A 9,717-nucleotide genomic window follows, 5' to 3' on the forward strand; every position below is an offset into this window, starting at 1 on the left:
ATCTAGCTGCATGCCTATGTGCGGGGACATATCGGTAGCATATCTAGCTGCATGCCTATGTGCGGGGACATATCGGTAGCATATCTAGCTGCATGCCTATGTGCGGGGACATATCGCTAACATATCTAGCTGGCTAGGTGTTAGAACATTGCGCTGTGTATTATGTTGTTCTTGTTAGTTCTTGGAGTAATCATGTATCCAAGTTAGTTCTTGGAGTAATCATTCTGATGTTTTCCTCGCAGAATGATTACTCCAGGGTTAGTTCAATCCGAATCTTTAGGGAAGAATGAATAATATAACCTAATAGTGTAACACCGCGAATGAACTCGTTATCTGTAGAAAAAGGTTCCGATTCCAAAATGGCAGTGTTCTATTAACCACCTATTCAAAGACAAAATTGCCCCGTTGTGGCCACTTTTTCGTCAAAAACTACCAACAACTGGCATTTTAAAACAGGAAATCCGGTGTGTCCCAGTAAGTAGCACCGTGAAGTACAGTGCATCACACGTGTTGCCCGCATCTCACGTCTACGCACACCTATACACGTATACACCTATACACCTATACACGTGCGACTACACCTCCTGGCTCCTCACGTGTCTTCTTCTCTTGCAGCGACCACGGAGCCTACGTGGCGTACGACCACAAGCTGATGCCTCTACTCACCGTACAGGAGACACTCGGCTACGCAGCCGACCTCACGTTCGGTTCGAAAATATCCAGCAAGAAGAAGAGGGAAAGGGTGAGTCTAAAATACGTATGGTAATTTCTATAATGATGGAAGAGTCAAAATGATGGAAGAGGAAAAGTGTGAGATTAAAATACGTATAAACCCAACAAGAAAATTAATGCATGATGTTGGGGGAAAAGGAAAAGAGTGAGCCTAGAATACATAAACCCAACAGGAAAATTAATGCATAGTGTTGGGGGAAGAGGGAAAGGGTGAGTCTAAAATACGTAAGCACAGCAGAAAAATTAATGCGTGATGTTGGGGGAAGAGGGAAAGGATGAGCCTAAAATACGCAAACCAACAGGAAAATTAATGCATGATAAGGGGAAGAGGAAAAGTGTGAGATTAAAATGCGTAACTCATAAAAGAATTAATGCGCAGTTAGACAAAGTGAGAGACAGTACGCCAAGGAATGTGTAAACGCAATATCCAATTTACTGTCAAATGAGAAAAAAGAGGGAAGGGGTTGTCGAAACGCGTAAATACACTAGCAAAAAGTTAGTCCAGTAAGGCTAAGAGGCAAAGCGAAAGCCACGACGTCTATAAATCCCTTTTATCTCCCGCAAAACTTAACCGATAAAATCACCAGTAAGAGTATGAGACAAAATGCAAGTCGTTATACGTCTATGAAGCTTTTATTTTAACGAAAAGCCATATTTCAAGACCGAACCCCGTAAGGCAAAACAATAAAAAAAACGCTACAAGTGAAATACAAACTATACTATTCGCCGCCGTCAAAAGGTAACGACAGCCGACGTGACGTCACGCGTCATAGCAGACTGGACGTAGTGTCTGTGTGACGTAAGACGGACTGCCGACTGTCAAACGCAAACATATGTTATGTTGACGCGCCTAACTACGTACGCCTATACACGTGATCACGCGTGAAGTTAGCGATGGTAGAATAATGCGCGTAAAACACCGTAACGAAAATAAATGCACTAATAAGATATAAGACTAATATATATAGAAGCACTAATGACCATTCTTATAATAATGCTGTCAATATGTCACACCGCAGCAATATAACTCCGGTCTCTACCCGATACCACTAACAAATTACAGCGACCCAAATGTGAAGTGGGCGATAGAGGCGTAACGCGCAAGGACCTGTACGGGTTTTTCATTCATTACGCTGCCAGGCGTAAATATATAACAACACGCCTATGTATCTCTACCTCTATACTCACTTACTGGTGAAGTGGGTGATAGTGAAGTAATGCGTAAAGCCTGATAACCAAAATACAACGCACTACGGTCCTTTTCTTTAATTATGCCGTCAGACGTAAATATAAGACACCACACCTACATAGCTCCACCTCCACTAGATCACAGGTGAAGTAGGTGATGGTTGAGTAATGCGTAAAACCCTATAACAAAAATGACGTGAACGCGACAGCACACCTATATATAACTGCGTCTCTACTCAGGTGAAGTGGGCGATGGTGGAGCTTGACCTAGTTCACGTGGAGAACGATCTCGTGCGTAATCTCTCCGAGAGCGAACGCCGCCGTGTCATCATCGGACTGCAACTCATCAAGGATCCATGTAAGTGTGCGTGCGTGCGTGCGTGCGTGTGTGTGTTCGTGTGTGCGGGCGTTCGTGCGTGCGTACGTGCGGGCGTGCGGGCGGGTGTGTGTGCGTGAGCGTGCGTGCGTGCGTGTGTACATTTGTGTGTGGGTGTGTGTGTGTGTTCGGCCGTGCGTGCGTGAGCGTGCGTACGTGCGTGTGTGTGTGTGTGTGCGTGCGTGCGTGAGCGTGTGTACGTGCGTGTGTGCGTGCGTGCGTGCATGAGCGTGTGTACGTGCGTGTGTGTGTGCGTGCGTGCGTGTGGACGTGTGTGCCTGCGTGAGCGTCCGTGTGTTTACGCGTGAGCGTGTGAGCTGTGCGCGTGTTCGTGTGTACATTTGTGAGTGTGTTCGGCCGTGCGTGCGCACGTGTGTGAGCGTGCGTGCGCACGTGTGTGAGCGTGCGTGCGTATTGATACGTGGACGTGCTAGGCACTATTATACTATATCACGACTCATATCACTATATATCATACTTATTATAATACTATATCACTACTCATATCACTAGATCAGGAGTGAATAATAATAGATCTATTATCTATTATCTCGATCAATAATATATTATTATTTTTCACTCCTGACTACATCATACTTATTATAATACTATATCACTACTCATATCACTAGATCAGGAGTGAATAATAATATATCTATTATCTATTATCTCGATCAATAATCTATTATTATTCACTCTTGACTATATACATCATACTTCTCATAATACTATATCACGACCGCACCCATGTTTATGTTTCCACAGTGATCTTGCTCGTCGAGGAACCGATGACAGGTCTGGACAGCTTCAGTGCGAACAGTATCATCTCTCTGCTGTCGCGCTTCGCCAAGAAATACTATCGCATTGTCGTCTTCACCGCCCACCGTCCCCGCTCCGACATCTTTCCTCTACTCGATCGCGTCACCTACCTCTGCGCTGGAGAGGTGGTCTTCACCGGTACGTCTGTACGACTAACACGCGAACGATCTCTAGTATTCATACGGCAAAAAATCCGCCATTTTAAATGCGCAAATGTCTTTGAGTACGTTTTTTTAAGAAAGAGGGGTGTTGTGCACGAATAGGTTGTTGTTGACTAACGACTAGCACGTAAACGATCTATAGGTAGCATCTAGGTTTTCATACGGCATAGAAGTCCTTAGACCGCCATTTTGAATGTTATTCCCAAATTTCTTTAAGTAAGTTTTTTTTGGAAAGAGGGGTGCTGTGCACTAATAGGGTGTCCCTTGTTATAACGACTGAATGAATAAAATAACTAAACAATAAAATAAATTAAATGAATACATTAAACGAAGGTTGAGCAGGTACATTTCAGAATAGAGGTTTGCTACCGTAATGATGTATACCGTAATACCGGACTAATAGCACCCAATGTTGCTGTTTCCTTTACAAAAAAATATGTTATTGCAGGTTACACGAAAAATATGTTGGAGTATTTCCACAGCATAGGTCATCCATGTCCAGAGTTTGAAAATCCTCTAGATTACTACTGTAAGTACGCTGCAACCACTCTGCAGTTACAATGAAGACAAATATCAGAAGCAATAATATGAATCAATAAATTCCCTATTAAGTAATTGATTATTAAGTGTCGTTCTGTAAGTCTACACACTCGGAAAATCTAAACTACGAAATTTCGCACGTCCATCTGATAAACAATATAAAAGAAATATATAAAAATTAATATAAAAAAAACTCACATCTCAGTAACCGCTTCAACGTATTTCGTTCTCGATTAAAAAAACCTTACGTGTGCAATCGTAATGATAATCAATAAATAAATAAATATTATCTGCAGTAACCCTCGCGAGTCTCGACCGCAGAACTCCAGCCCGTCTCATCGAGACAACCACAAAAGTAGAGAAGCTCACGGAAAAGTTCCGACAGTTCGGCAGCTTACACCAGCGTTACACAGGAGAGCGAAACGACGGTAGGGGCGCATCTAGGTTTACCGATGTCGAATCCGAACATTTCTAATTCAACTTTTTTAGTGCTTTAATTAGTAAACTTTCTAATTAGTACAAATCCAGAGTGTTTATGTAACGCATATAAGTGTTGTTTTGTAACGCTACGATTAACTTCCAATCTTTCCAGAGCATCATGTAAACGTAAATCTGAAGCTAAAATAACTTAAATAACTAACTTAAAGTTAATAAGTTAAATAACTAACTTAAAATAACTAACATAAGTAACTTAAATGCAATTTCAAACGTAAAAAGTGTACTTCTAACGTAACGGCTCGTTACGTATAATAAATGCGCGACGATAAGTTAAAAAACAAAACTAACGAAACGATGTGGACAGACGTATAATGCTATAACAACAGATTGAACTCTGGTTTATCTATAGAATACAGACTGGACCCATCGCACAGTAGAACGTCAATGTCCGCGTACGGAAAACCGAATCCGATAACTAACACGATCACTCTCACTAGGTAAGTACGTAGCATATTGTCCTGCAGGCATATTAACATAGAATATAAAGTTACACAGTGTTATAATGATTAGTGTAACATAAAATAAATCACGCGTTATTATTTCTACTTCTGATTAAATATAACTAAATATTAGTTTCTCTGGTAGATGTACTACCAGTTGAGTTGTATAGATAAGATGTGTGTTTGAATCGTATGTGTTAACATTCGCGCGATGAATTTCATAACGTGGACGCGTTTATAATCAAAATATAGCCTTTATAAATATCTACGGCTGTTATGGTAAGACAGGGTTACGGGATAATCTACATACGTGTACAGTTCTAAGTGTAATAATTACATGCACGTGAATTAAACATATGTGTTGAGCGCGAACCCTACAGCCGCTATCTACTGCAGTAAACATCCGAACCCTGTGATAACCACCTCCTGTAAGAACAAATACTGTTTTACTGGTTAATAACCCGCGATAACATTAACTTTATTACGCTTGTTTTAACTGTGATCGTTCGTTACAGGCGTGCCTCGTGGCATCTGATGCGAGACTGGCAGCACTTATCGTGGCGCATCCTGCATCTGCCCTTCTTCTTCCTCATCCTCTTCCTCTTCATCTGGAAGCTGCAAAACAACCAGGCTGGCGTGCAAACTAGACTCGGCATCATCTTCTACTCGATGGCCGGCGTGTCGTTTCTTTCATGCCTAACCTCTGCGTTTCACTGTAAGTATAGTTGTCATAGCGACGCAGGACTTGCATCGTACAGTCGCATAACTGCTGCTGCAATTTTTATGAAGCCCGCTAATGGGGTTTAAAAATGAATGTGTAGCTGTCAACCGCAGTCACACACGCACGCGCATACACACACACGCACGCACGCACGCATACGACCACGTTTAAGCACACACACGTTTAAGCACACACGCGCACGCACGCACGCACATGCACACGGACGTGATCACGTACGCGTTGACGCATACGACCACTTTGACTCACGCACTCACACGCACCCACACGCACGCACGCACCAGCACATACATACACGTACGATATTACGTACGCGTTAACGCATACGACCACCTTCACGCGTAGACACACACACGCGCGCACACTATCTGTTTGTCTTAGAGTAAATCAGCGCAATATCACAATATCGTGTTTAGTTTAATCAGAAACTCGTCTGTCTCGGTGGCGCCACCTACCAACAATTCGAGGCAATATAAACGCATCATCATGCGAAATCTGCGAATACTAGGTGTACATTGATGAACATATTGTTCTCAACATTGCAGTTGGTTTCCATCGCAACATTTACTACCAGGAATCGAAGGACAACCTGTATAGCGGGTTCGTGTTCATCCTATCGCAGATGCTGTACAACTTCATACCCAACGTTATCACAACGTTTGGCGGGGGCGCTATTCTTTACTGGTTAGTATATAACTTATAAATATATACATATTATCAAGAGTCCATAATAGAAAATCTATTTCTATTCGAATTTTCTATTTCTATTTCTATTCGATTTCTAATAGAATTTTCTATTATGGATTTATTTTAATACACTTGCAAAACAACTAAAATATTTATATGCTTGATGATTGCGAACAGACGTTGCGAACTCGTAGGTGAAAGAGACACAATATAAATAAATAAATAAATAAATATAAAGTAAGCGAAGGTGGGGGGTGCTGCTATTTTGCGGTTCAGCATGTGACTGTGTGTGTGTGACTTTGTGTGTGTGCGTACGTGCGTGCGTGCGTGCGTGTGCGTGTGTGTGCGTGCGTGCGTGCGTGCGTGCATTTGCTGCTTAAATGACATTCACGCATACAGATGACGCATGCATGAATGAATTTGGCGAGACGGGGGCACTAGAAGGAGCATTGACCCTCGTGACAGTGCTACATGAAGGCTAGTAGAAGGTTCCATTGTATCGCAAGCTTGTGGGGCGAATAGTCACGCGCCGTCTCCTACCCGGCTTTATAACTTCTCATGCGAGTAATGTCACCTATTTAGGTGTAGCCTCCGCCGTGTTTGGTATCTACAGACTCACAGAGCCAACAGTGTTTAGAGACGATAAAGACTAGATGTTGTACAGCCGAGTGCGCATGCGCGCAGAAATGTTTGCGTACATCCTCGATATAGAGACAATACAGACTAGATGTTGTACAGGCGAGTGCGCATGCGCGCAGAAATGTTTGCGTACATCCTCCGATTATTTACGTTTTGCGTCGTGTCTGTTACAGGCCCATACGATCTCTACCGGACTACATTTTATACCCGAGTTTCGTAACCGTGTATCGCTACGCCGGTTACGTCATCGCCGACAACGAGTTTCGGGATCTGGACGTCGACTGCTCGGGACCGTCGGTGTGTAGGTACGATAGCGGCCGCAAGGTGCTGACAACGCTGTGGGGTGACACGAATTCCTCTAACTTCCACTTCGGTATCATGTTTCTCATGTACGGCATTCTCTGCGTCGTCACGCTGTTCATCTATCTTCTGCCACTCAAGAAGAAAGTGCGCCCGTGATCTGCTGTTGATTCTAGCGTTTAGATGGATCAAATGCGAAGACTCCGTGTAGGCAATACTCTCTAGCATGAGCTGTTTTGAACATTGATGTATTGTCAAATTTACATGATGCCGATGTATTTAGTGAGTATGCGTAGTAGGCGCAGCATGAAATCTGGAGAATGTTATACTGGCGATATCCTTAAAATGCGGAGGAGAATTTGGAGTTTCCAAACACGGGTGATAACCTCAGCTCTATAAAAGGTGAGGATCGGCATATGAAAATGACAGAAAATTCGTATGATCTGTACTTTCTGATTATATACGTAGTTCTCTCAAGTTCCCGTACATCATACGTCACCATATTTATACGACATTCAAAACATCGGTACATGCTTTCTAAACTAATTAGAATGCGCAAAAATAGAAGGACATTTTTTTATTTTAAGCAATACTAAATATATATAAATATTTTTACTCGATTGTGTAGATATGCCCGTTTGAGAAAGTCAACCGTACGATGTACGGTTCAATATTCTAATAATATCTGTCCATTTTGCGGTGTGAAATATTTTCTATCGGCGTGTTCCGTCGCTTAGCAAATAATAACCTTTGCCCATTTCAGAACATTTAGGCCACTTGCCATTATTTTTATTCTAGATGTGAGTATATAATTTTATTTACTCGTCTGCGTGTCATAATTCCAGTACATATTATATAACTCTGTGTTTAAAAAACGTGCGGGTAGCAATATTTCTCATCTTGTTCCATAGGCACACGCATAGTACCGTGATCTCTCCTGTAGTTACTGCAGAAATTAAGAATCGGAACCATTTCGAAAAAATATTGGTTCCATTTACCTTTGACGCGATTCGATCTGCTTATCAGAACGTGTCCTCATGCAATATATCGTGCTGTTAGACTAATTCTTCGTCTTTTCCTGCATAAAAACAAACACGAACCTCTCTACTCAATAGGTGGCGCAACATACCAGGTTGTTAGTGTCATCCAGAGCACGCATATCACATAGTATCAGGATCCCCTATTATCTACTCCTGATAGTATGGTATACGTGCTCTGTGTAAACGTGGACACCTTTTACTATACTCTTTTTATTTAAGCTGCGATTTTTGTTAACGTAGACGAATGGGTCATATTTTTAAACGGATAATTCTTTTTATTTATTATTCGCTGGGGAGACGAATAGCTCACCATGCAGATTCCCTTTTCGGTATAACCTTCATCTTTAGACATATCTGTAATGTATTCAATGTTTTATTATATAACACATAATTAATGTGTAATTAATTCTAAACTAAGCGCTGCGTTTACAAAATTTGTGGTGTTTATTATTACAATAATTAAAGTCGATATTTGAAATTGTCATGGCGAGCATGCTGTCTGGTTGATAGCATATTTTTATGGACTATACTTCTGAAAGTTATCTGTCACGCATGAAATCATTTATATATCTAGAAATCTATGTACATATTTACAGTATCGTATATTCGTAATATAGCCGCTGTCAATAAAGTTAAATTAACTAACAGACTTATGGTATAATGGAAGATATTCCATAAAATGTAGTCAATAACAGTTTAAAAAAATATTACTCACTTGCTGTGCAGTTAACCTGTAACTGAACAATTTTGAGCAATATCATGTACATAAAATACTGGTGAAATGTTTTATAATACAAAGAATTTAGATATTATAACCGCACGATTAGTGGTTGTATTATAATTTTGTGCTTCGTTGTATTTCTGCGTCTTTCGTTTAAAGTTCTTTCTGTTGACATGCCTAGATATCTCAATATGTATTGACCCCGAGCGCCCGTACACAGATAAGCGCGCACACGGAAAACAGAATTCTACAAGATACAAAACATGGGAAGACAGAGCACGTTATAATTCTAATTGTGAGACACCGCCTTGGAGACAATTCCTACTCAACTATTGGTGGATATGGGCTAACCAAGTTAGGTGTATTATTTCAGCAAAATAGTAGTTACTTTGGTGTGTACCAGGCATGCGGAAACACATTTAATCCTATGTTATATCATAGCGAAATTTGATTAGACTCGGGACCTAATAATTTTCAATTTGATAAATTCGGATTGAAAATCGTTCATGTTGATTTCTGGAGAGAGAGAGAGAGAGAGAGAGAGTGTGTGGGTGGGGGGTGGGGGGGGGTGGGAGGGGTGTAGTGTGTGTGTGTGTGTGTGTTGTTTATCGACTTGCAGTTCATATGTCACGTTCCTTGATGTTGATTGCGACTTGCCGATTATTTGTGTCCCATTAGTTGAATCTGGTTATGTGCCAACGGAATTTCGTCGCTCTTCCTCCTCTTAAACGTTCTTTTCTTCCTTCGATGTTTTCCTGCCCGTCTTGATTCTTTACGTTTACGCGTCATGTCTGTTATGGGTCATCCGGTGATCACTCCGAGTGATGTTAATCTCCC

The 9,717-nt window shown here is 41.4% G+C and overlaps 1 protein-coding gene across 1 annotated transcript in view; it reads left to right on the forward strand.

Moving 5' to 3' along the window:
* The window catches only part of LOC106806331 (ATP-binding cassette sub-family G member 5-like), a gene marked incomplete at its 5' end in the record, with an annotated part of 8,038 nt that extends 760 nt beyond the window's left edge, over nucleotides 1-7,278 (forward strand). Inside the window, 9 exon segments of the mRNA XM_014808238.1 lie at nucleotides 616-742; nucleotides 2,161-2,278; nucleotides 3,062-3,253; nucleotides 3,725-3,805; nucleotides 4,113-4,244; nucleotides 4,664-4,751; nucleotides 5,270-5,469; nucleotides 6,039-6,177; nucleotides 6,993-7,278. Coding sequence (XP_014663724.1) covers nucleotides 616-742; nucleotides 2,161-2,278; nucleotides 3,062-3,253; nucleotides 3,725-3,805; nucleotides 4,113-4,244; nucleotides 4,664-4,751; nucleotides 5,270-5,469; nucleotides 6,039-6,177; nucleotides 6,993-7,278 — 1,363 coding nt within the window.
* Between the last annotated feature and the right edge of the window lie 2,439 nt (nucleotides 7,279-9,717).

This window comes from Priapulus caudatus, unplaced genomic scaffold (assembly GCF_000485595.1).
Source record: "Priapulus caudatus unplaced genomic scaffold, Priapulus_caudatus-5.0.1 Scaffold155, whole genome shotgun sequence".
Lineage (NCBI taxonomy): Eukaryota > Metazoa > Priapulida > Priapulimorpha > Priapulimorphida > Priapulidae > Priapulus > Priapulus caudatus.